General features: G+C 40.5%; 1 protein-coding gene and 1 long non-coding RNA gene across 2 annotated transcripts in view; both read right to left on the reverse strand.

Annotated features, from left to right (window-relative positions):
- Window positions 1-27824, reverse strand: part of LOC148129747 (uncharacterized) — a 280407-nt gene that overhangs the window by 245963 nt on the left and 6620 nt on the right. The window lies entirely within an intron of this gene.
- Window positions 2088-14542, reverse strand: ITM2A (integral membrane protein 2A). Its single transcript, XM_026674655.2, has 6 exons — window positions 14341-14542; window positions 8413-8544; window positions 7393-7581; window positions 5692-5802; window positions 5172-5322; window positions 2088-3149 (listed from the first exon to the last, which is right to left on the reverse strand). The coding sequence occupies exons 1-6, from the start codon at window positions 14422-14424 to the stop codon at window positions 3061-3063; spliced, it is 756 nt and encodes a 251-aa protein (XP_026530440.1). The 5' UTR covers window positions 14425-14542; the 3' UTR covers window positions 2088-3060.

The following is a 27824-nucleotide window of genomic DNA, read 5'->3' on the forward strand; positions in this document are numbered from 1 at the left end:
TATTAAAGAAACCACATTTTTGGGGGGAGCTGGTGAACAAGCTATTTTTGCACCATGTCAGGACCAAGGAAGAAAAGGCCTCTCCCCCCATTATTCTCTTCTAGCACCAGCTGTTTTGGGGCTCCTATGAAGTAGAGACCTCTCTCTTTCAGCCCCCCATTCCTTTTTAGATCAACTTATCATTGTGATTATTTGATCAGATGGAACTACAATTCTGCCCCCCAAAATTTCAACAGCCAGAGATCTTCCAGCAAATCATATCACTAAAAGGTCTGCCCAGATTTTTGAACCATTTCCCTTCCGTCTCCTATTTTCTTCACAAGTGAGGTGAGCTGGGCAGAGGGATTGGTCCACAATCAACCCAGCCACTTTTCGTGCCAAAAACCAGACTAGTTCAGTTCCCTGGTTTCTAGCCCAATGCCTTGATCGTTGAACCAAACTAGCTCTTAATGCTGTTATAACTTCAGTCACTAAATGAAATGTTTTAAGTTGAGGACTACCTGTGTTATATGGAAAGGGACATCTGCAACTCCTACCTTCTCAAGATTACTTGCCTTTAGTCAAACTGTTTTTGCATTTACACCAGGGTGTCCAACCTTGACAACTTTAAGACTTGTGGACTTCAACTCCCAGAATTCCTCAGCCAGCTGGCTGAGGAATTCTGGGAGTTGAAGTCCACAAGTCTTAAAGTTGTCAAGGTTGGACACCCCTGATTTACACCCTGCCACATACTTACTGCTGGAGAATGCAATTCAACTATGTTTGTTGAATAGACAATTTCCTTTTGACCGCCAACACTGCCATCTAGTGGGCCCACAGGATCCCCCCCCCCATTTGAATGTTGGGCCTGGAAGAAAATTATAAATTATAAAGCATGTGAACTACATGCTGAGCAGACAAGTTCTAGCAAGACAACTGCCAAGATTACTCCTCTGCAGTTATTATTCCAAGAAAAAAATGACAATGTAACTGACCCAGAAATCATTTTCCTACAGCAGCACAAGATCACCGTTGTCTCCTATCCATGGACCCAAAAATATTCCCCTTGACAATTCTCCTGGAATGGTAGAAGAAACCCCCAAATTTCATTCCACCCCACCTGAATTGTTTGCAAAATTACATGCAGCAGTTCATAACCCACAATGTCTTGGAAGGCACTTGCTGTTACCCCTTCAAAAGTTGTCTCAAATTATGATTAATAAACCTGTAAAGTTGTTTACAGGTTCTACACAATAGGCACCATGGAACAAAAATATGTTTAATTCCCTCACTACCAAGGCAACACACACTCCCAATACAGAAGTGCCATCTGAAATTATACTAGCATCTTTTTAAAGGGCCAAATGAAAGCCTACAGCTTAGGAAACTCGCGCACTCTGTTGTGACTAAGCTGGCCTAGAGGATTTTGCATTAACATTCAAGAAAGGAGATGATGACACAAATCCACAAATCCAGGATTTATGGCTAACAAACCATCGCTCTTCCCAACAGAAAACTGAATTCTGCAACATAAAACTGCAGAAACCACAAAGGCACGCTTTGTTTCTTGGACTATCCAATAAGGGGTCCACAACTACCGGGCTGCAGCCCATTGCCGGGGCGTAGCTTATTAGGAACCTGGCTGCACAAGAAGTGGGCTGACACGTGTGTGTAACTCCGCTTGTGAGAGGTGGGCCAGTGCGCACACTCACGCGCACAGGTCAACTTGTGTAAATGGCAACCCCCTTCCCGCCACCCTCCTGCTGGGCCACCAAGCTGCAACGATTGGAGACTGCTGCACAAACAGCTTTATTTTTGTTATCAACTGAAAAGGCAAGGAAATCTAACTCTTAATGATTAGAGGTTTTACTCAGTTGCTACTTTGCCACTGAAGAACTAAGCAATAACTTTGGAATGAACAGAATATCCCACTACAGCCATGTGTACCTTTTAGGAGCCTCTGGAAAAACCCAACGTTGTCAATGGACAAGAACGCATCCTAAAGAAATCATGAGACTCACACCAACGCTGTACAGTTCATCAACCTTGTTAAATATGCCCTTTCTCCAATTTTTCGCTGTCAGAACAAAATGGAAGCCACCACCATCATAAGAGAAACATTTATTAGAGGGTTGCACAATCTGTGTGAAATATAAAGTCCCTTATAAAATACTCAGTTTGCAGCTCTCTAGAAATCCCTTTACCAACTCAGACCACAATCCCAAACAAGGATAAAGTTCTCTGCAGTAATAGTGGTAACTTGCTCGTAAGGTCTGCTGTCGAAGTTTCACAAGATAGGAATTTTATAGCTATGGAAACACTGAAAACTGGACCTAATAAAAGTATTAATTACATACCTTTGTATTTAAGATGTTAAGAAGTAGGTCCAGTAACCCAAAATACCAATGTAAAAGCTTTTAAGAATAAATGTGCTTGACTATACAACTAAATATCACAACAAACAGGAGGGAGGAATTAAAAGTAGTAAGATCAGCTCAAGATAGGCTCCAAATATACATACAAATTTAATACAGTAATTGCACAAAATGAAAAAAGCAATGTTAGCTGCTTATGATTACCAAGGTTAAAGTTACATGCTTCACAAGTGAAGTTTAAATAAAACTGTTAAAATTTTGATGTGTCTTTTTTCTTTTGTTTCCCTAATGGAAAACCAAGTGCAGAACAATTGTATGAACCTAGAAACCAATGTGCAAACTAGAGATTAATGTATTAGTTTTTGTGGGAGTCAAGTAATGAATCGATTACATGTTTATGGAGGAACTGGTATTTGGATTTCAATTTGTTTCTTCAGTCTAAAACAGACATACAGATGTTTTAAGAGAATAATCAATTTTAAAATGTTACTATTCAAAATTGAAGGAGCTGAAAAAATTAGCAGCACCACAAATTTCAAAGAAAAGCCTATTGTGGATTTAAAGGGTTTTTCTTTTCATCTAAGCAATTCACAGAAAGGAAACATAAGGCTTTTGATTATCACTGCACATTTAATTTTGAAACTGAAGATGTAAAGCTTGGATCTTTAATGAAGATGCGTGATTGTCATTTTCCGCCCTGTACTCTTCATTGCTGACAGAACTTGGTTTCAACAATAAACACATTTTCAAAGTGTCGGATTATGTGGCACTTTTCAGCAGAGCGCTTTTGAAGGCCTAGAAAGAAAGGGAGGGGGAGAAAGAATGCCAATTTATTCAGGGAACAGGAGCAGGTCAGATAGTACAGATTTTTCTTTCCATAGGTAACAAGATGTTGTTTCAAGTTCAGTCATCCAGCATGAATGGTTTCCCAAAACATGCAGGCTGTGGAATTCTGGAAGTTGGAAGTCTACACATTTTAAAAGTTAAGTTTGAAAAACGCAAGAGTTGTAATAACAGACTGTAATTGCTTAGGTATGCATAGGTCAATGAAGAAAAAACCCCAGCAAACCATGTTCAGTTATTAAAAATGTCATCACCATAAATATCATTCTTTGGACATTGGTAGGGCTAACATCGCAACATGGAATGCAAAGTGGCATCTTCAAGCTGGCATCACCTTTTTATTGTTTCCATCTTAATGGAATTTTAGAAGCCATGTGAAGGGGCTCAAGATGCTGCCTGTTGTTCAACTTCCCCAAAACAGAACAGAATGGGAGCAAAGGTAAAGAAAGGAAGAAGCCCAGCAAGAGAAAAGTGGAGTTTAAAAAGAAGGCTATTCTGATCAGGAATTGCAAAGAAAAACATCCCTCCAATGTAACTCAGAATTTGGTGATCCACAAAATAAAGCCTCCATTATGTGTTTGAAAGCAAATCCTATGCCACCGGCCCCTAGTTTCCCAATGCACATGCAATATTAGAAGGGGAAAACAGAAAAACCCACAAAGGACACATACATTTACCACACAGAAGGAAAAATAATTAAGTATCTTTTTTTTAATTAAGTATAGCTGGTAAAGGGGGTAGAAAAATTCTAGAAATCACACTCTGCAGATTTCCCTTACTTTGTTTTTATTACAGCACTGGTGATCGCAAGCAAAATCTTGCAAGAAATGGCCATCTATTTAAGAGATCCTTAAATGGCACCCTTGTAGTAAGAGAATGAACATGAACTTACAAATATGGCCACAGTTTTTCTACAATATTTCCTCTGCTGCTATGGTGGTATTATTCAGTACTCACAATGACTTGTCTGTGACCTGCTAATTCTATCTGACAGGAGTGACTCTGCAGTGAGCCTAAGTCCACTCTCAAACATTAGCTTTCAAGAGGCAAGTGCCAATTTTCAAAAGGGGATGGATTAAAGTGTTCAGCAAAGATGCTGAAAGGATTTAGGGAAGCCATCTGGGGCATGGATATGAATGCCAACATGAGTCAGCTGTTTGGAATGCATATGACCACACAAAAGTACTTAAAATAGGAGCAGCAGGATTACACAGGTAATAAAACAATAATAATAATAATAATAATAATAATAATAATAATAATAATAATAACAATAATAATAAAAAACCTCTAGGTCAATGTATTTAAAACACAACCAAACACTTTTGCTCTTAGTTTAAAAGTCTTTATAAGCTGAAAGTGCAGAATGGTATAAAAGTAGTACTCAGTATATTCAGCAAAAGACATGACTATTAGTATTAAATTGGATGCTTCAATATTACGTAACATGCCCTTCCCTTCATTTCGTTAGCTAACACTAAGGAAACCAACTCAAGTTACATTCCTTCTCGCCACACCCCATCCCATGCACAAAAAAGGATCAGCCAGGAAATCATTGCTAATCTATCTGGCACCACTGGTTAAATCTTATAGCAGCCTCACCTCCTGAGAACATTTGCTCTCCTCTGTCTGACTGAAGATATAGATTGTTCTTTATTCTATAATGCTCGACTGCAGCTAGAAAGCAGAATTTGGGGTTAACTAAACTTGAACCCAAAGTTTAGGGCTCATGATATACCCCATCAGGAATAATAGCTGAGTCCTAGTGGGTAATTCCTGGTGGAAAATCCCTCCATTTAACAAACTCCCTTGTTTACTGAACTTTTATTATTCCCATGGCAGTTTTCCCCCTTAAAGATTAAAAAAAAAAAAATCACACAAAAGCCAATTCTAAAATGCTCGCCAATTTTCCTTTTCCCTGGGTTTCTTTTTCATATCCTGAAATGCAGTAACAATTCAAAATAAAATACTCACCAATGAGCTTCTCTCTGCGCTGAAGTCTGAAGGTTTTCTTCCCTATACAGAGCTGGTGAATGAAGATACCCAGACCTGACACATTATCAATCTCTTCAGTCACAATCATTTCCTCACGAACCAGGTAAGTCTGAGGCAAGTAGGAACCCGTCTGTGTGTGTGTTGGGGAGGAAAAAAACCACTCTTAACTCAGACATTAATTCAGACATTCAACCAAGAGCAAAGTTACACCCGAAGGCAATTAAGCATGTTACGGATAGTAGGGGATTGAGGACACTCTAAAGGAAGCATGCTTAGCAATTGGTGAGTGCCCATAACTTCAGATGTTTCAGACTTTTTATGATTTAAAAATGCCAACTCATCAGCTTGCACAGGGTCTTAAAGGTCACAAGTTCACCAACCATTCATTACAGCAATTCTGGGAATGACGCAACATGATTATTCTAAACTTTCGCCATGCAGATGTGCACTGCAGTAAGAATACACATATATCTCCATGCTCCATCTAAGTGATACCTACCGCTAATTTTGCAAAAAAATCTATCAGGTTCCGTGGCGGCATAACAATAGAGGTGTTCAGAGGAATCACATAGCAATTGCCAAGGTGGAGATCAAGATAGGCTGTCAGGAGCTACAGAACAGAAGAAGGAAAAAAAATCCAGTAACAAAGGATGGATTTTCAGTTCTGCCAGTTGTTTCAAAAGAGTAATATGTGTTTTACTGCCACAAATATAATTGATTTGAAAACCAAAGTAATAAACTTTGAAGTGTAATGCTACATCCCCAAATTGTTTTTTCAATGCAACAAGGTTCTCAATAGTAAGCTTCCTCACAGCAACCACGTGTAAACACTTTTCATTTTTGAAACCCAACACCGACCAGAAAAATGATAAAACTCCCGAAAGAAATGTTGAAGATTTGCTTCTTGTAAATCACATTAACTTTGACTTAAAAGTCACGTTTAAGGGTAAAGAGAATTACATTGTATCAGTAGCACTTTTATGTAAAACAGCCAGCAGAGAACTGCAGATCCAACATATATCAAGGTGCCAGGAGGGGCAAGCTGCATTAAGGGTATGGGATGGTATATTTAAGTACGGGATTATCACAAGATCCAATTGTTGGATGAGAGCCTACATAGTATGAAAATCCAAAGTAATTGACCAATCAAGAAAGAATCGGGTTAAAATATGGAGGACAATACTGGACCTTTTCAGCTTGCAACATTCTCAGATAATGAAAAAACTGAAACTTGCCTTTCTAGTATGCTAGGGACTAAATTATAGGAAACAAGGAAGTAAAGAAGAGAATCATATCTTTTCTAAGGCTCCAAACTTGTAATGTTGCTTTGTAGTTATCTTAACACTGACTGGAAATGACTATAAATATTTCACAGGATTATTGCTTAGACATAATAAGGCAGCAGCCACATATAAGGCCTGCTGGTTAATTGGCTGTGCTAAGCATGTGTAAACCTGTGCAGAGTGTATTTTTGTGAAGGGCAACTGTGCTTCAGAAATAAGCGCTTGTTATTCCCAGCCAACTGCATGTGGAACTCGGGTGTCAGCCCTTTAAGGTAGACCGAATGAGGAAACAAGATTCCACAAGACTAAAACTATGTAGAATTTTAAAGAATTCTACATTTTGAGAATCTCTGCACCTTGCCTCTTCTCCCTCTTATACTCCAGGGAGGTGGGAGGAGGATCTCACTGGCCTTACTGCATGCTTCTTCTGCACCTGGTGTTTTCCTAGCAGCCTCTACTGTCTTTCTCCAAGGTCATTTCCCTGCCTTTGTATCAGTGGGCAATGCTATAGGCAAAGGCAGCTATCCCAACTTGGTATGTTCCCAACCTACACCCACCTGGTTCCAGCAATGATTAGAAATGATGAGAGTTACAGGCCAAACTCGTTGGGGGACATGAGTTTAATGAAAGCCTCCCTTAAGAAATAGAAAATCTCTGTTTGAAGAATGAATAGTTTCTCCTCCATTTGGCAACATTTTTTTCCTGGAATGTGTTTGTGCAATTAAGGTTCCTGCTCTGAGATTTCTCCCAGAAAGCACTAATAAATATTTTACATTTAGCATACACGTTGCTGGCATTTGAAAATTTGGGGGGAGAGAGAGAGAGAGAGAGAGAACCACCAGATTTTAATTCTGAAAAAAAGGGGGGAAGCATAAAACCCCAACCACATATTAAAAGAACCCACAAGGAGGACTTACTCTGTCAAAATCATGCACAATAGCTGCCGGGTCACTGTCAGAGAATTTTGGGACAGGTACGTCAATGATGGCAATGTTATCTGTTTCTCTGATATCAGCTTCTTCAGCGATGGGCAGGAAATACGGCTCTGCTGCCTGGTTCTGACTGTCTTCTCCCACGTAACACATTTGACCACGTAACATTTTGTTCTTTAAAAAAGAGAAATCACCAGTTATAATGTTCATTTAAAGGTGCAGTAATTAATTTAGTTCAACTGTCCTGGAATTGCTGAAGCTGTTTCCCCTGAATGGGCAAAGTAAGTGCTACTAATTCCATTTTTCCCATGACCTCTGCAAACATCAACTTATTACGGGATCCCGGAAGACCACAGGAGGAATCTACCATGATGGGCACTGGCCACTATCTGGAAAAGGACTGGAGTATGTTAACAAGTGAGGTTTCCCCAAACATGGAGGAGGAACACAAAAGAAAACTTCCCCTTCTCAAACTATTTGTTTAGACAGAGAACATAAAATGGGGGAAGTGATTAGTCACACAAAACACTAATTTGCTTTATATGGAGCTTAAGGATGCTCTAGAAATTTCAACAGGTGTGGAATACAGCTGACCACTGGACAACCCTGCAGCATGGAACACTTGTTATAGCAGATTCTTTGCTATAGGTATGAGTTATTGCCTATAAAGCCTTGTGAGACTGAGAACTGGCTACCTTTGGAACCACCTATTTGGGTAGAATCTGCCTTCCAATATACAGTATATGAACATTAAGGATCTCTTATCAAGGAATGATCACTCAAAAGGAGGCATTTTTATTGATATCCCGCTCCTAAGAAAGTATATTCCCTGTGGTTCATTTCCTTGCAACAGACTGTAAAAACTGGATTATTTTGGAAGGTCTTCAAGGACTAGCTTGCCATCCTTACTGTGTATATTGTTGAATGTACGCTACCTACTGACGCAATTAAAAACCGTGGAAATAAGCTCAGAAATAAGTGGGATAATAATCAACTCTCCAATACCTTTGGCATGAAATGTTTGTAGATGCAGGCTCCCCCAACCACTACTCCAGCTAAAATGAAGGCGAGTCCCAAAAGCGTCAGCAGACATCTTCCAGAGGAACCTTCACGGCTGTGTGTTGCAACTTCTGGGTCCTTGAAAACAGAGAAAAAGTTGTTTTATATCTTCTATTGTCTTAAGAGATGAAATTACTATTTTCCTTGAATCAATAAGGGTGACATTACCCTCCCAAGTGAAAGATAACGTGAGACACAACAGGATTTCGGCTCAAGGTTAGTGTTTGCCCAAATACAACGATAAGACTCGCATTCCAATTGGTGTAAAAGGTCTTCTTGGAAGAAGACAACAAAACAAACAAAAGAAAAATGCATATTTCTCATGGCTTCACAAATCCAGCTGCCAAGTCATATAATGTAAATGCTTCTCCTCTGATTTTGCTATCAGACTATAGATTTTTCACCACGGCATTGAGAATTAGAATGAATGTTTGACAATTAGATTATCTCAAAAGTTGTTGAATTTCTATTCATCCTCCAGGATTACTGAGGTATTAACAAAAATGTAAGTCTCCTTAGAATACTTTGTTGCAAGAAAGAAATAGTTGTTTCTAGTTCAGAACAGGTACTCCATTTCCTACAATTACGGTCTGCTTTCTACCTATCTTTAACTATCCATCCTACAGCACAAGTTCATGATGTCTGTGAAGAGCAAACATTTTTAGAATTCTTTGTATTAATTCTTTATATGGGGGCTTTTTGTATCAACTCTGATTAAAAGAGGAACTGCAACCAACCAACAACAAAAAACAGTTCTATGAAGCCAAAAAAAAAAAAAAAAAGCTCCTGTTCTCTAGCACCCCATATATGCTGCTCATGCAGATTTGTTTCAACGAGCAATGCTAACCATTGCAATTATTTCAGCATCTTCAACAAATTAAAGGCTTAGATTTTACTTGAACTTATCGTATTAAATCACTTATACATGTATTCCACAACTATCAACAACTCATGGTGGCTAAAATACAAAGTATGAAGGTGGTTTTATTCATATATATACTATACTATACTGAAAAAATGTTTTTTCCATTCCAAAAATGCTACTTTAAATTTAACACTGGCTAACACAGATACTCTAATCAAGTCAGGCATAAAAAAAATCATGTTGCAACTTGTCTGAAACCATTATGCTGACCTAGAATGAAACAAAAGAAAAGCTATGTATCTGTGTAAGCAAGAAACACAGATTTCTTTATACTTCACTAGAAACTCCCAACAAAACTTCTGTATCAGCAACTGACCCACATGCTAATACAGCATTTCAACCTATTTAAGTGTCCCTGCCTAGAGAAATATTCTATTTACTTGGATCATTCAATCTGAAAGTCCTTTACCCTATGTATTTGATGATTTATGAAATAGAACAAAGGCTCCAGAAAGTATATTTGAAGATCTGTAACAAATTCCCGCAATAGACATTTGAAGATTAATACCTTTATTGTCATGCCTTTTTAACTTTCACTTTCTGCAAAGCTTCCTTTTTTAAAGGAATGAAGTTAGAAAATCCAGCATTATAAATGTTCTCAGAACAAGACTGGCATAGTGGTTAAGACTTCAGGCCAGAACCAGGTTGGGGCAGGGAACTGGGAGAGAAGACAGCTGGACAAATGGTTGTTGACATTGGCTGGGGCTCTGTACTTTCCGTCACCCAGCAAGCAGTCCCAAAGCCACATGCTTCTGGGGTGCTTGGTGTCCACACAAGGCAGGCAGTGCAGGGCAGGCAAAGGACAAAGATCTGGGGGGATATATGAGGGTGGAATTGGAGGATCCCAGACCCTCACCTTATGGAGGATCAGGACTGGGAGCAACCAAGCCCACAATGATTTGGATTGGGATAGGTACCCACTTAACCCACAATTCTCTGTTAACTACCCTAATAGGCAGTGCAGGGATTACTATTAAGTCCTGTGATAGCTTGATTCAAGATTGCATTGTTTTTGTGATGGAAATTCCAGTCCAAATTATGGTCAGACGTTGAGGACTAATTTATACTGGTACTTCCATACCCTATGTCTCAAATTAGGTAAAATGAGGACCCAGATTGTTGGGGGTGATATGCTGACTCTGTAAAACTGCTTAGAGAGGGCTGTAAAGCTCTATAAAGTGGTATATTAGTCTAAGTGCTATTGCTATTAAAAGCAAAATAAATGTCTTCAAATATTTATTTAGTAGCTTTATCTAATTCTTTATTCAGAAACTCATAAATGCACAGCAATTTCTCATCTTTGCCCCCAACAACATAGGTTCAACTAAGAGAGAAAACAACTTTGGTGAGAAAAACGGAAGTTTACTGAACACCATGATACTTTAACTGCAGCTCTGCTTATCTGGAACCCTGTTCTATTGCTGCCACTGCTGATTTGTATGAAAATTCACAACTGCGAAATTGCTAAGATAAACCAGAGCAATGCTTTTGTGCTTGCAGAAGCTTCAGATGAGTTGCAACACACTGGAAAAGCAGGTCTCCCAGTTGTTATTGGAGATTTGGGGGTGGGGAGGGAGAAGAGAGATACTACGTGCACATTTTGGCTCAGCAGGTTGTCATTTGACTTAATACAAAAGCAGATTAAGCACACAGGAAACATCTGTGACAACAAATAAAGCAACTTTCCTATCTAATGTTTGACAGGGCTCCCTGTAACCTCTTGTCTGGCCACCGGATAGGAAACTAAGGCTGTCTAATCAAACTACCACTGGGTTAGGTAACATTTGATCTTTATCATGTTCTGCTAAGGGAAATCCTGGGTGTGTACACAGAGCTGGCCTTCATATACAACATGCTTAAGACTAGTGTTGCCACATAAAGTCCTATGGCATTACTGTGCTTGAAGATACCTCTCTAGGCACTGCCAACTTGCCTGGCCCATCCCACTTTACATGCAGTAATTTATGACTTTAAGATGGGAAATCTGCCTACTGAAAAACAGAAGCCCAACTTCCTGTTTCATCTTCATATCCAAGACTCCCGTATACCCTACTTTTAGGAAACGAAACCAAAAAAAATGGTGAGAGGATTCTACCAGTTTTGTTTGGAAAGCACACATCTGCAGGGGAAAAAAATAAAAGAAAACAACTAGAAAGGAGTGTTCAAATAGTTGCAGCACTTTGACAAATACTGCTTTGAAATGGAGGTTTAACAAGGGTTCTGTAAATAGGCAAGTTAATGAAAGATTTTTAAAAAATATCCCAATAGGCCCATCAGTTGAAAAAAGTGGAATGTCCCCATTTTAAAATATGGATCTATCTAGAACACTGAAACACCAGTGTATATTTAAAGATCTATAAGGTTAGAACTGATTCCATATAAATCAGATATTAAAGCATGATATTTTTTCATTAAAACTGTTACAGGGCAATCATCAATAGTGGAACTCTTTTTCAAAAACCACACTACATCTAATGGGGCTTATGTAGACTGAGACCCAAAAAACCCCTTCCCTTTATTGTAAATTTTATGCATATTATGGTTAGATTTAAAACATCCTGTAATCCAGTATAAAATTGGCCCAGTTTCTTCGCTGTAGGGATTTTATTTTGCATAAGCTGAAGTATTACAATGAAAATAAAACCAGTCCACTAAAACCTATATATACACACATACACACAGGATAGGTACATGCAACTACTCCCTGTGCAGTTCTTTAGCCCACTACCCTATATTTTGGTACCCAGTTGTGACTATTAAATTGCTGTTCTAGGCTTTTTGTCTTTAAGCAGTTAAAAATTACACAACCTTTACAATTTCCTGTAGTTCCCAGAACTCTACAAGTTAGTGGAATGTGGTTTGTGTGCACCAGCACTCTGAAACATGGATCAATGGTAAAACTATTTCATATTTGTATTTCTTATATATGTTTAGGCATGTATTTGGAGAAGAGGAAGAAATTTAAGTACCCATTCTTTTCAAGAGAAGAACAATTTCTGCACACTTGGCAGTAAAAGCATTTTACATGGCATTTTAAAGAGAACAGTATGTAATATCAGTCAAGTATAGGATCTCAGCCATTAGGGACAAACCATCAATACTTGTCACAAATCAGGAGTTTTAACTGCCTGAAATTGTCCTGTATATACAAGCACCATGAAAAGAATGTTTTGAGTAACTTCCAAACACAATCAGGCACAAACATGTACACTGTCAACAAAACAGCTTTTACTTTTTATAAACTGGAATGACTCGAGTTTTGAAGGCAGACATAGGAAATCAGATAATTTTGCTGAATATATATACACACGTACACATACACACACAAGCATGTCTACTGAAAATAAGCACAGCTTAGACTCCTTAAACTGTTCAAACCAAATGCACGATTAGACAGTTCTGAACTTTGAACGCACAGAAAGAATTCCTCATCTTCTCTCCATCAGAAAGCAAAACAGAATTAGGCATTCTTTGTGCTGTTAGTTATGTGCCTTATAAAATCTTTCAAACTTCCTTCCAATTTTGCTCAAAAATCCCCATCCCTGACTGACTCCCCATGATAACATGTTCCATTATTTTAGACTTATATCTTTATTTTCACTTCAGGGCAACATGTTTTTCCCCCTCTCCCATTTCCTACTTTCCATGGCTTACTTTTCCTGTCTTTTAAGAAATTTAATTTAGAAAGGAATGGGAAGTTATGGTGCAAAATAATGCACCACTTTCAAAGCCTAATTTATATCTCCCAAAATGCCTCTAGGCCCCACCTCTAGACAAGGCAGAACTGCTACCACTGAGCATAAAAAAAAACCCAGAACTAATTAGGAAAACTCCCTCTGCAACTTCGGTCTCTTCCCCATTTTATTTATTAAACTTATATGACGCCCATCTCGCCAAAGGCCCTTCTCTGCCTTCTTCCTTGAAGGATCAACCACCCAGCCATCCAGGCAGGTTCACTGGTGGATTAAGAAAGAGATCCATAAATTAGGCAAGAAGGAAGTATATCCTATGAACGAAAATATACTCCTGTCTATCCGTTTATAAGGCTCTTCTCTGTGGCTCTACTCACACTAATAGAGGATTAGTCATACTAACACTAAAGTCTGCTTTTCATGTGTGTGTGTGTGTGTGTGTGTGTTATAAATATCTAACCCGTAGTACCACCTTCCCCTTTTCCCCACTAAATCCTGCAGGTAAGACCACAAATCCACTAATAATGGGCACAGAATCCTATAAAGTGGGAAATAGATGGCCAGGCAAAGAAGGCGCCATGGTGGTTAGTTAAACACCGGTTAAAAATGACACGAAGGAGCCTCCATGGAGGTCCACGAGGCCCCCCAATGGGAGAATCATTTGCAGGCATGCAAACAATTGCAGGCCCGTGTCCCACTTAGTTCAAAACGGAAGGCAGGCCCAGCTCTATTCCTTGTTGCGTGTGGATCCGTCGGTTCCACACGTTACGTTCCACAGCTGCACGCGTGTCGGTGCAAGGCAGGCGGGCGTGCACACGACCCGCTCGCCTTCCCAGCAGCCAGCCAACGGGAGACCACTGCCCTAGTTGCTGGGGCGGGGGGGGAAGGCTGAGGAGCCTTATTATTTATTGCATTTATCCAATTTGTTGTATTTACTGACATGCGGTGTTTAACGCCGCCCGAGCGGGAAGTTAACAAATAAAACACGTTTATTTCCCCTTCTTCTCCCCCCGCTTTCCGTGTATTGTTTCCGTCAACCAGTCACGAGACCCCCGTGCCCAATTTCTTCCCCCTTCGGACAGCGGAGGACTACAAAATCCATCCCTCCCCTCAGGCGTCTGAGGGGACACCGAGGGTCCCGCCGCCATTTTGCTCGCGGGGTGGGGTGGGGTGTGAGGAACAAGGCCGCGGGGGTTGCCGGTGAGTCCCGGCACAAAATGGCGGTGCGTCGTTGCCTCAGCGGCGGCTTCTCCTCACCTGCTCGGCCACCAGCGCCTCGGCCGCCTCCTTCTTGGGCTCGTCCTTGTGGGCGAAGGGCGACTGGAACGCGATCTTCACCATGGCGGCGGTTTGAGGGGCGGCTGTGGGGGCTGTTCGTGAGGGGAAAAGCTCCTTCGCCGCGGAGCCGCTTCTGCCTCGACCGTATCCGGCCGCTGCGCTCGATGCCCCTCCGAGAACTGCGCAGCGACTCCTCCCTCGCTGGGTGGGCGGAGCCTGCGGCGGAAGCAAGGAGAGAGAGGGAGGGAGGGGTTACAGTGAGCTTTCTGCGCACGCGCGGCGGGGCTCGTCCCCTGGAAACAGGGAAGAGAAGGCGGGTCTTTCGCCTCTGTTCTCCTGTCCCGGTTGGAGGCTCGAAGTGCGCACGCACTTAGTCTCCTCTCTTTTTTCCCCCACCCCGCGAGCCAGGGAGGGAAGGAGGAGAGAGGGTGAGGGGAAGTAAAACAAAACAAAGGAGATGCGACTGGACGCGTGCGCACTTCGAGCCTTCAAAGCCCCAAATAAGGCGAAAAGAGCCAGAAGACGCTCCGGAGCGCCCCCTTCAGGCGGAAAAGCTTTGTTTTGTTTTGTTTTGTTTTGGAAGGAAGAGCAGCTGGAAGAGTTTGGGTTAGCTGCAAAATTAACTAACCACGGGGGTTTGAGGCTGTGGAGTGGTTGTCAGACCTAGGAAATTGGGGGTGGTGGTGAGGGTCGGGCTTTGGGTAAGCTTGCGGTGCTTTGGTGGCTGGAAAGCAAACAATCCGCCATTCAAACAAACCGCAAGAGGAGAAGGGGTTTGTTTGTAGAAGGTCCTTAAAAGAAGGTTAAAAAATGAAAAGGTGCAGAAGTATCTCTCTATACAAGGTATAGGTTCCCCTGCTTGAGCAGGGGCTGGACTAGAAGACCTCCAGGGTCCCTTCCAAGTCAACCCTATTCCTATTACTCTACCCTACTCTACACTCTAAGCCAGAATCTACGGTACATTAGAGCAAGGGCCTCCAAACTTGGAAACAAATTTTAAGACTTGTGGATTTCAATTCCCAGAATTCTCCAGCCAGCCATAACCTCTTGTGGGAATCCCTGCTCCTAGAAGAATGAAATAGTTTGAGGAGTATTAAAAAGGCAGAATATTATATTTCCCTAAATGAGAAATGGAGAAACATGGGGGGTTTTTAGAAGGAAGCTGACAGGAAGCTGACTCACTCTTTCTTAATAGCCCTCACTCCAGCAGGTATTTCGTGCCCATTAAGATGGCTGCAGAATGATGGGATTAAGAGGAACAGGACATGATCAGTGGTGGGATTCTAATAATTTAACAACCGGTTCTCTGCCCTAATAATTTCTTCTAACAACCAGTTCCCCAAACTGCTCAGAAAGTTAACAACCGGTTCTCCCAAAGTGGTGCGAACTGGCTGAACCCCACCACTGGACATGATCCTTCGGGACATAATAGGATTAACCCACTACTACAATAGGATTAACCCACTACTTACCCACTACTACAGTGGTGGCTACCCTTTTTGGGCTCCTGTGCCAAAAATTGTGCGTGTGCTTGCACGCTCGCACTCGTGTGCCAGCACCCAGAAGGCAATGCACGTCCCCCCCATGTCCCCTATGCATGCGTGCGCAATCTACCCACCCACCCACGCCACCCTCTTACCTGCACTGGGCCTCACAGCTGATTTTCGACCAGTTTGAAGTCTTTTTCAGCCTCCCAAAGGCTTGAGGAAGGTTTCTGCATGCTTTGCAGGCAGAAAACTAGCCCCGTCTCATCACTTCCGGTATTTTCGGAAAAACAGGAAGTGACAAAACAGGACTAGTTTTTGGCCTGCAGAAGCCTTCCTCAAGCCTCTGGGAGGCCAAAAAGGGCCTCAAACCAGCTGAAAATCAGCTGTGATGCATGTGCATGCCCAGTGAGGTAAGCTTGCCTGCAGCTCGTGTGCTGGCACAAATGGCTTTGCATGCCACCTGTGGCAGAGGTGCCATAGGTTCGCCATCACGGCATTACCATTTAGCAGAAGACACAGAGCTCACTACATTGCACAATCTCCTAAGGATATTTCAGACATTGCACCACCCCCAGAACAGTCCAAACTCAGACAAATGCCTAGGATTTCCATTTCCTCTTTTGCCTATAGAGCCAGCTATGACCCCTACGTGACCCCATAGGAATTTGATAACAGCCAATAGAATAATAAAGGACATGTTCTGGCACGGGAACAGGAAGCTCAAATACAAAGCCCAAAGAAGGTATAAAACTCCCCCATTCTCAACTCCATTTTTGTCAGCTGCCCAGAACCACAAATCCATGTGGTTCTGCTTCATTAATAAACCATCTTTCCAATCCGACTCCATGTTCCCAGTGTCTTTTTCCCAGCTTGGAACTGAACCAGATGGATATTTCCTCCAACCCTACGGTACATTCTGATGAATCCAATAAACCAAGATTCAATAAATCGGTTAAGCTGTTCATCCATTTCAGTTACGGATGTCAAGGCTAAAAAGAGTCCCCATCTTCTAACTTCCCAAAACTTGGTTTGTTAAAGGAAATACACCGTTAGGATAGATCGTTCCATGCAAGGATAGTAAAGTTGAGAGTATCGGTATCCAGCATGAGCAGATAGCTGTTGTGAAATGGATTAGGCAGAAAGTAAATGTGGTTGGCTGTGTTTCATTACTATAACTGTTTTGTGCCCTTAGCAGATCTTAAAAATTGTGATGAAATACTGGAAGGTTGGTGGTAGGGTTAGGCAAGAGGAACACGTTGCAAAACATTGCATGAAGAATCAAGATCCAACAGCAATTCTATTTCATCTACATTACAACTACTGAAAAATCATCTTTCACCCTAATCTTTTCTCTCTCCTTCAAAAAAAACCTCCCTGCAAAATCTAACATTGCATCCCCAAGTAATCTGATTTATTTTGGGGGTGTCAAACTCGATTTCATTGAGGGCTACATCAGGATTGTGTTTGATCTTGGAGGGCTGTGTATGTGTGTGTGTGTGTGTGTGTGTGGCTGGGGGTGGGGCATGACCATGGTGGGCGTGGCCATGGTGGGCATTTGACACCAGATGCATTTTTTCTCTTCTCTTTTTCTCTTTCCGGCACAAGTAATCTCAATTCCATAATGTAGAGGCATGTAGAGTCCCCAGCTGCTATGGGGCTTGACTCTTTTGTATAGCAGCAGAGCATAAAGGAACTGACAAATTTCTCCAAATGTCTCTAAAAGCTGTCTGCCCAACAGTCTATCAATCTCTGTTACTACCTCGGACGCAGCCCTAGAGGAGGACTTCATATTAGTAATACTTTACGAAGTTGATATATCACCCAATTCCCAATGACCCTGGGTGGCTTACAACAATAAAAAAATTTACAATTAAATCAATCACAGGTAAAAAGATTAAGATAAAAGTTGACAAACTCAGTAATGCGAGGGGGCTCACTCTGTCTCATCAAAGACCTGGGTGAAGAGCCAGGTGTTTCTGGCTCTTCTGAAGAACAGCCATCCAGATCTTGGAGGGTACCTAGTTCTGGCTGACAGATGCTGTTAAAGAGAAGGTGAAGAAGGTGCTGCCTTCTGCAGCACTCTGCCAGCCAAAACGGCAGCCCGTTTTCAACCGGCAGAGTGCTGCAGGAAGCCATGGAGGCTGAAAATGGGCCGCGGGGGGTTGTGTGTGTTCTCCCCGTGGCCCCTTTTGGATGGCAGAGGCACAGTCATTTGATATTTCCAGGTCAGCCCTAGGGGCCAGATCTAAGCAGCCCACGGGCCGGATCCAGCCTGTGTCCTTGAGTTTGACACCCCTGCTTTAAAAGGTAAAGGTTCCCCTCACACGTGCTAGTCGTTTCTGGCTAGGGGGCGGTGCTCATCTCTGTTACAAAGCCGAGAGCCAACGCTGTCCGAAGACGTCTCCGTGGTCACGTGGCTGGCATGACTAAATGCCGAAGGTGTACTGAATGCTGTTCCCTTCCCACCAAAGTGGTCCCTATTTTTCTACTTGCATTTTTACATGCTTTCAAATTGCTAGATTGGCAGAAGCTGGGACAAGTAACGGGAGCTCGCTCTGTTACGCGGCGCTAGGGATTCGAACCGCCAAACTGCTGACCTTTCTGATTGACAAGCTCAGTGTCTTAGCCACTGAGCCACCATGTCCCTGCTTTACTTGTTCTTTATTCATTCCCTGAATGAGTTTCCAGGCTGTATTAAGATATGTATTTCTTCAACAGGTCGAGTGAACCAAAATTGGATAGATTGATGTAAACCATATTGGAAGACAGGGTTTACAAAAAAATGGCTGAGTTTGTACCACGTAGCATGCAAAAGTAATCAACTTTTGTATGTGAACAGTTATCTTCTGTCTGATTTTGGCTTAGCGTACCGGGTGACTTAGTGATTGTGGCTTATCCCTACCATGTGTGAACTCTGCCATATGTAGCTTATTCAAAAACATGGAACTTATCTTGGAATAAAGATATTGTTATACAGCTGGAATTTGTTCCCAAACCCTGTTATGTGTGGCATCATTGGAAGAAGACTAACATCAAAAAAAAACCACAGCCCTTCCTTCCTTCCTTCCTTCCTTCCTTCCTTCCTTCCTTCCTTCCTTCCTTCCTTCCTTCCTTCCTTCCTTCCTTCCTTCCTTCCTTCCTTCCTTCCTTCCTTCCCTTTCCTATTTTGCAAAGTAGGAAAGGGAATATTTCCACTTTAATTTCCACCCTTAAGCATCTTCCATCCTCAACAAACTAAAATTACATGGCTGAAATTTGTTAGCCATGAGTCCAAAATTTAGCCATGTGATATTTGAATATTTGAAGTTGGAGGTAATATTTGAAGTTGGAGAGAAAAGAGTTATGCAATAAACATGAGAAAATTTTACTTCGCAGAGGATTCCATTTCTGTCTTTAAGTGGGGGGAGAATCATTTTGCAAAAAATCGGCCATTTTGACATGCAAACTTAAGGGTGCTATGAGGTGTTGTGTTTAGATCAAGGCTTAAAGCCAAGTTTCAGTTAGATCACATTTTAAACAAAGTTTCGATGAGTGAATGTAGGAACCTAGCCTTTTCTTTTAATTAATTTAGCAATTATGATGGGCAAGTTATTCTCAGCTGCTATGTATTTTCAGTTTTTAACACTTAAGCTTTAAGTATTACTGCAATTGTGTTTATTTTTAAAATGTTGTTTACTGCCTTAGAGTCACACGGTGAGGTGGCTGGCCATACAAATTGAATTAATAAAAAAAACCTGTCCAGATATAGAAAGAGCTGGAGGCTAAGAACCTTTCAACATGCTCTTCTATTTGCTGTGCTCTAACCCCCTTTTTGACTTTCAAAATAATATTTATCTATTTTTGACTTTCTTGCATTTGCAACCCAGGAAGTGGAAAATTACTTTAGAACTGTTGAGAAACAAAACAAAGCCTCAGTTGCAAATGGCTCATCGCTAGGGAAACCACAGACAAAGTATGATCAGGGAGGAACGGCATATTTATATTATAATTAGTACTGTATGACTTGTGAAGATAGTGTAACAGATTGAGGCACATTATATTGTCATCCCTAAAGATCTTCCATACCTTCGAAACCTACTTTTCAGTCTGAAATAAGAAGATAATAATAAGAGAAGTCATGCTGAAAACTGTGAAGTTCAGCTCCAACAATCTTTTACAAGACAAAATTGATCTTTGTAGAATAATATTGCCAAAAGGAGCTTGAAGAACCTACACACCTGGTTCACTCCCGAAAGCTGTATCTTTGTGATGAGGAATAGATGGGATCTTATTTTGATGAGATGTGATTGGGTTCGGATATCATGCTAAACCTCAATGAAAGTCTTGGTTCATCCATCGTAGCCTTATAAACCAAGAGTAGGCTTAGCACAGTAGTTTGTTCAACAAATCATAGTTAACAAGTTATAGGTTAGGGAAATATGAGACATCCCACTGAAGGGGTTGAATGTCAGATTAAGCTGTGTTCACATCACACACAGGGAGCCCTCCAATTACAAACAGCATTGGGTACCAGAATTTATGTTTCTAAGCAGGGTAGTTGTTAAATCAGTCGTGCCCAACTTTTGCCATGGTTAAAACAAATTATTGCAATTAAGGAAATCATGCAGTTGCTAAGGGAAACCAGCTTTGACTTTGCTGTCAAGGCTGGGAAACTCCTAAATGGCAAGCCCATGACTCTGATACTTTCAACTGTCATAAATACATGCCAAGGCAAATTTTGATCATGGGACCATGGAGATTTTGTGACGGTTGTAAGCACGAGGACCGGTTGCAAGCAGTGGTGAGATTCCACATTTTTCCTACTGGTTCCATGAGAGTGTGCTTTGCGCACAGGCACAGCACTCAAAAACCACCTTCTGTGTCAGCACTAGTGAAGTAAGCCGTTTTTTAGCTCAGCTGAAACGTGGCAATCTGCTCTTCCACGCGAATCCGCTGAGCTAAAAAACAAGGAAACATAGGACAGGAAAGAGCAGGAGTGGGTTCAAAATTTCCGCAACCGGTACGACAGAACTGGTTTGAACCGGCTGAATATCATCTCTGGTTGCAAGTCACTTTTTTCAGGGCCATTGTAACTTCAAACAGTCACTAAACCGTCACTAAATCAACAGTTGTAAGTTTGAGGGCTACCTGCACTGAATCATAAACAAACTGTTCACATTTTACCCACTTATTTCTTTGTGACTGGTGGTTGTGTGGTTATTGTTCTGTGTGACAAACTAACCTAGAACATTGAATAAACCACGATTAAGATAACTGAGTAGGTATTGGGTGGGCTGCTGCTAGTTAGCATGGGTTCGGGTGATCCTCTAGCTAAGATTCTGCACAGTTCAGCGAACCCAGAAATCCCACCCCTGGCTGGCCCTGTCCACCCCTCCTAGGAGCACTCACACAGCCCGTTTTGGATGCCAAGTAAGTACAGGGCCTGCATGGAGGCTCATGGAGGGCAAAATATGGGCCTCCCAGAGACTCCAGAAGGCTGGAAATGGGCCTGTTTCTGGCCTCCGGAGAGTCTCTGGAGCCCAGGGGAGGCCATTTTATCCCTCCCAAAGGCTCAAGAAAAGCCTCTGGAGCCCAGGGAGGGCAAAAATACCCCTCCTCCATCGTGGTGCAGAAGGCTGACAAGGGCACACCCACTACGGCCAGGCTTACCCAGCAACCAGGCAGAGAACGGATTGCTAAAATTTTTGAAGCCCACCCCTAATAGGTACGTAGTGCAACACGGTCCAAATTTCTCTTTAAAGCAGCTGTGACCAACTTTTGTGGCTTGGTGGGGAGAGAGGAACCGGATGCACAAGCGGCAGGCTGGCACGCGTGTGCACAGCTCAACTTGTGCAAATTGAGCTGCGTGCACATGTGCATGCAGGCCAGCCTGCCCCTCACACAAGTTGAGCTGCACAAGCATGCATGCTGGTCACAGCTTGTGTAGCCCGTTAGAAGTGGGCTGAGGCCCAGGGTGCTTGGGGACCGTTGCTTTAAAGGATTTGGACTTAAACACTAAGGTGACCAACTTTTTTACAATGAAAAGGAGGACACAAATAAATTGAAGAAAAAAAGCAAAGCCACTTGTGCGCGGCGCACTCTCTCAAAACAATTTTCCTGTGTGGAGCGCATGCGTCTCATAATCGCGTCTTGCCGCACTGTGCCGAGCCTTGATGAAATACAAATACATCACACACAACAGATCAGCTCAGCATCGAACAAATATGGAGATTTACAGATTAGTCTTCAAATATCAGAAAGGAGGACATGTAGGAGGACACTTTTCGAGGGAGGACAGAACTTACAAAAGGAGGACTGTCCTCCCTAAAGGAGGACGGTTGGTCACCTTATAAACACGAAACCCACCAGTGTTATTTCCAATGTGGCTACAATCAACTTACCAATTTTAAATATTCTAGTATATGTTCCAGTTGAACTGTTGTTCCCCAAAATATAGAATAAACATGTCTTCATATCCTGAAGGAAACATGACTTGGCTTTTTTCTCCAGTCACAAGGAACCACCGGAAGTAAGAATTTCAGATTTTACTGAACTTCTGCAAACTTTATTCTTTGTCCTTCAAATATTTTGTGGCATCGAGTTCCCAATCTTATCCTTCAGCCTTCCCTGACTTGTTTTGAGCAAACATCATGACAATCAAGCAGCTTACAAACCCTGCTTCCCTCAAATTCACTTTTGGATTTCATTCTCTCTCTGCAAGATATTTTAAACTTTTAACCACCTTTACTCTAAATCTACATATTTCAGAGTAAACCCTGAGCTGTCAGAATTATTTCTGAATAAATTAGCATTGTGTTAAAAATGTGGTTTGCCTTTGGTGTGTTATGTGGTAGGATCTTTACTGCTGCAATTAATACATCATGGTTTGTGTGCAGCGAAGCCTTGAATAAGCCATGTTACTATGAGCTGCTGCTTACACGAATGGGACATTTAGCAACCATTTTCAAGAAAATTGTGTGTTGCAATAATTACAAAGAGATTATTTGTCATGTTTCTTCGTGACTTGAAAATGTTCTATTATCTTTTTTTTAACTGTGTCTTTTTTACATTGCCTTCAATTCATCCCAAAGAGGAAGAAAATCCACATAATATGAAAAGCAACTATATATTATCCCTAAATATAGGGGTTTTTTTTAAGTCATAGGACTGCAATTCCTTTAGAAGAAACAAGAATGGAAATCTGAAGAGAGTGCCAATAGAATATGTGGAACAGTAAGAAAAATACCCCATACAAGGACTTCCGGTTTGAAGGGCTTCGGCGACAAATAGGAATCCGCAATCGTGCGCAGTTTCTGTCTGGGCTCGCCGCTGGAGCACCCCGAGCTGGCTGGTTTCGGGGCTAAGCCACCCCGTAGAGGTGGTGAAGAGTGGGGAGATTGCCAGCAGGGTTGAGGAGAGCCGCATCTCTCCTCTTCAGCTGGCCATTACTCCCTTTCCCGAAGGCGGTAGGAGCGGTGGTCAGAAATGGCCACCTCAAAGAAGAACTCAACCGGAAAAAAATGTGCAGGAGGAAGATAAGAAGTGAAAGTTTTGGCTGACTGGGCTAAGTTGAAAAAGCAGCAACTAAGGTACCCTGGAATTTAAATTTTACAAGAAATAACATCGCTCCCAAAGAAGAGTCGGAAGCAGCAAAAGAAAGTGAAAAGGGAAAGGTTTGGCTTTTTTTTTCTTCTCTCTCCTTCCTTATATTGACAACTAAGAGACCTAAATAAGAAATTGAAAAAATCCGCTTTGGCATCAATAGGCAATTAAGCTGAAAATATAACTAAATGCCAAAGGGACAATAAAGATTTCTGAACATTAAAACCTTTTTCTTCTATAAGCAGGAAGGGAGAGAAAAAGAATAAGGGCAGGATCTGGAAGAGGGAGGAGACTGCCTGGACTTTAAAGAATCTAAAGTAAAATTTCAATAAGACTTCTAAAAGATACATTTTAACTGAAACTTTGCAAGTAAATAGTAACCCCAGGAAGAGAAAGTGAAAAAAAAGAGCAAAAAAGAAACAGCTTGCGTGTATTTGGATTATCTGGTGATTTTTGGATTCTTGGTTATTATATTTGAATGACTAAAATCAATTGGGTGGTTGTTTAAAAATTTATACAATGGCATCACTTTTGGATGAATTGAAAATGGAACTTAAAAAGTACAAAGAAGATGCACAAGAAGGGAAGGGTTCTTTTGGCTTCGTTTTCAATTCTTAGAAATGGAGATCTGGAACTATGAGAAACAACAAGAAAAGACTGCAAAACAAGAAGACTGGGACAAAGAAGAAGCCATCTTTAATGAACAAGTAACTCTATGTGGGGAAGAAAAAGGAAAGGGGGGAAAGAGGATGGAGAATTTAAGACTTAAAAAAACAACCAAAGAAAAGAAAAATAATTCAAAAAATAAGTATAATACTGGAAAGCAACAGAAAAGGGGAATACAGAAGAGGAAAATAGAGGTAGAGAGACAAAGGGATAAAAAGGGGAGAGAGAAGAAGAGAGGGAAGAAGGAAAGGAAAAGAAGTTACAAAGGTCCGGAGCAAGATATAAAGAAACAGGACCTATTTAGAGATAATGGGTGAAAATCTAACTGAAAAAGGGATTCTGTAAAGGTACATAAAATTGTATTGTTATATTTGTAATAGAAATAACTTTAGAAAATTGGAAACAACATATGATTAGAATGAGGGATAAAATAGTTAGTGTAATTTAGTGAAATGTTTGTGAATAAAGTAAATGAAATAAAATAAATGAGAAAATTGAATTAGGAAGGAACGGGAACATTTTAATTAGTCAATCTTTTATAAAATATAAGTGAAGGGGGGGGGGAATTAACTATGGAAAGTTTATAATTGTTCCCATAGAAGTATGATATTTAATTGAAAAATAACGTGAAAAATGTTAAGACTTTAATGAATATTAATATTAATGATAGAATTGAATTGGAATGGAATGTTGTTTTAATTATATATATTTATAAATTTTACTTTTTTTTTTCAAGAATACTGTGTGTAGTTTAAGAATGTACCAAGCAGAATCCGAATGGAAGTTATGTATTATATTGAGTGTTATAACTTTAGGGGAAAGATATAAAGGCGTCATACTCCAATCAGTAACTACAGGAGAAATTTTGTTTAATGAGAAAAGATAATAGACAATTGAAACAGGACAGACAAAAAATATAAATATAATGTTTTTAATTGAGATGAAATAAAATAAAATTGAGAAAATTAAAAGAGGGGAGAAGCCATGTAGAAAATGTAAAATAGTAAGATATGGAATAGAATATAAAAATGAGCATGAAACTGAATTTGCATCTGTATGAAGAAATGTAACCCGGGATTATGCTGCTTTCAAAAAAGATGTTTTATTTGTTTCTTTTTGTGAAAACTCAAATAAAATTTACAAAAAAAAAAAAAATACCCTGTACAAAACACATTTAATGGTTAAGTTCTATTAACACAGCCATTTGCGACTTGGTGCTCTCTAAATATGTTGGACTACAACTTCCATCATTCTTGAAACAGGATGAATGGTATTGTTTGTCCAAAAACATCCATGGTGCACCAGACAAAACTTTGAAGAATTTTGTCACGAGGCACAAAGAAAAAATGAAATCAAGTTCCATGAGATTATTTGAAGGGGCAAAAGATCAAATTTGTTAAAAAAATAAAAGAAAGAAATATAAGGTCTTTCTCTCATCAGAATTAAATATCTCTACTAACCCTTAATGGACTTTTTGCTGATCAGGGTTGAAATGATGAAGTTCTAAGGATTTGCTTATAAATAAGAGATGAAATAAAGGAAAAAGAGATCATTTTTTTTGTTTTTAAGAGAATGTTGTGATCAGCTACTAAAATTGTTTATACTTGTTTGTGATGAAGTGGAAGTCATTTCTTTATATATTTTCTTTTTCTTTACTATATACTTACTCATTCTTTTCTATTTATTTTCTCTCTTCTATTTTTAATTGGTATTAATTTTTTATTATGTGAAGTACTATTAAAATATGTTATATGCCATTTCTCTGTGTGTGATCTATCAGTCTATTGGATTGATTTAATGGTAAACTGTTCCCAGAGTTGTCATGGGAAGGGGTATCCAAATCTTTTAAATAAAAAAGTGAAGCCAAACTCACCATCTCTTGGTTGGTTGTGGTGTGAAGCAGCCCAAAAGTTGAGTTGAGACTTGCAAAGAATCTAGGCTTCTCATTTTCTCCATTGAGGTCAGATGTCCATAGAAATTGGATGTCAGAGATGCAAACTTTTGCTGGCTTTAAACAAAAACCAATTTTGCAAAATGTGAATAATCTTCCAAACTTGGGAAAGGGGCTGTATAACTGAAACATTTCACTGTTTAGAGAAAAGAGGCAAGTGGAGATAAGAAATAGGCTATATCTATTTTATGCTGGCTACAGATGAATCTACACCTTGATTTGTCTACATTTGCATTCACCTTTTAAGAGTTCTCCTCCTTCTCAAAACAGTGTTGCTTCTGTGCTTTTGCACTCCAGTATCATAACTGCCTTCCCAGACACCCTTTAATTGATTCCTGAATTCATCCATTTTCTAGGTGTGTAAATAATACGTTGAAACATAACAAACTAGACAGGTTTGGTTTGCCCAACCTGCCACACCAGTGAAAACACAAACAGAAAAACAAAAACACACTCTCAAAAAACAAAATAACAAAGGTTAAAACTAACCCAGTTTAGCATATTGTGCAAATAGAATGGCTAGATTTTTTTAAAATTGACTCTATTAGGTGTGGCGAGCTAATCTTGCAATGTAAATGCTCATATGTGTTTAAATGTTATGTGGGACAAGATTGCTCTTTTCTTTTCACCAAATTATTAAACCTGGAAGGATTTTGTCCTACTAAGCGGCTGAGATTAAGTAAGTAAATAAATAAAACCTTTTGTTTGCTGTTAAACCTGCAAAGGGCAAATTAGGAGGCTGTTGGTCAATCAAATGTCAATACAACCTCAGCTTAGCTGCTACTCTTTATGCTATAGGTCTCCTTAACTCATTTTCCTGCCCCAATCCATGCTACCTTTCAGAGTGAGCAAGGCACACCCAGGCTCCTATTCTTCATCTCCCTTCTTCTCACTGAGAGTAAGGGTGGAGCACCATTGATGAAATAACTAGAAGATATCTAGGAGTCTTCACATATTGATGGACACCTCTGGACCGAGATGCAACATTGGCAGTGCCCAACAATGTCCAATGACAGATTTGACCCAGAGCTTCATTTGAAGATTTTTTTTCAAGATTTCTCCCATTGGGAAGAAATATAACTATGAACAAATCTTTTTCTTACAGCTGCCTTGAATCTAGTCCTACTTTTCTGTTTGAGATAAATTACTCCAAAGACTTGTTTTTCACACGTCTTCAGCTATCTAGCAGTGGAAGAAAACAAGGAGAGAACTTATCTTTCCAACCCACACCACACACAACTGGAAATTAAGTTATTGGAAATTGATAGGAGAGTGTGATGGCAAACAGTTAAACCTATGTCAGAAGACAAGTATTCTCTGCTGTGATCATAGTAGCTACTCACCTGCTTTCTTTTGGTATTCACAAGGGCTGAGTGTGGAATTCTCAATTTCTTCCTGTCAGACCCATTTTTTGCTGGAGCCACTCTCAAGGGCTCCATACCTGGGAAAAAATGGCTTCTTCAACCAGAGATCATTTGTGAGAAACCACTTATTCCATGGTTGTTCCGAAGAAGAAGAAGAGCAGATAATTCTTCTGCTCCTCATATGCTAAATGATGGGTTTTTTTTAAAGCTAAGGAAATACCCCAGCATATCTTCTTTGTCTTTAGGCAGATTGCTTTCACTTGCTTAGGAGCTTTCTTGCTATGTGGTGTCTAACCTTTTGCCCAGAATGAAAAATAACTTCTTGACCAGTTTGTTGAGTGCTCAGGCACAAAATTGTATGGAATGTGGAGTAACAAAGAATCACAACCACTGTCCAACCATGACCAAATCTGG

The sequence above is a fragment of the Notechis scutatus genome, chromosome 10 (genome assembly GCF_049901735.1).
Source record: "Notechis scutatus isolate UNSWTSFEM ecotype Mainland chromosome 10, rNotScu1.2, whole genome shotgun sequence".
Lineage (NCBI taxonomy): Eukaryota > Metazoa > Chordata > Lepidosauria > Squamata > Elapidae > Notechis > Notechis scutatus.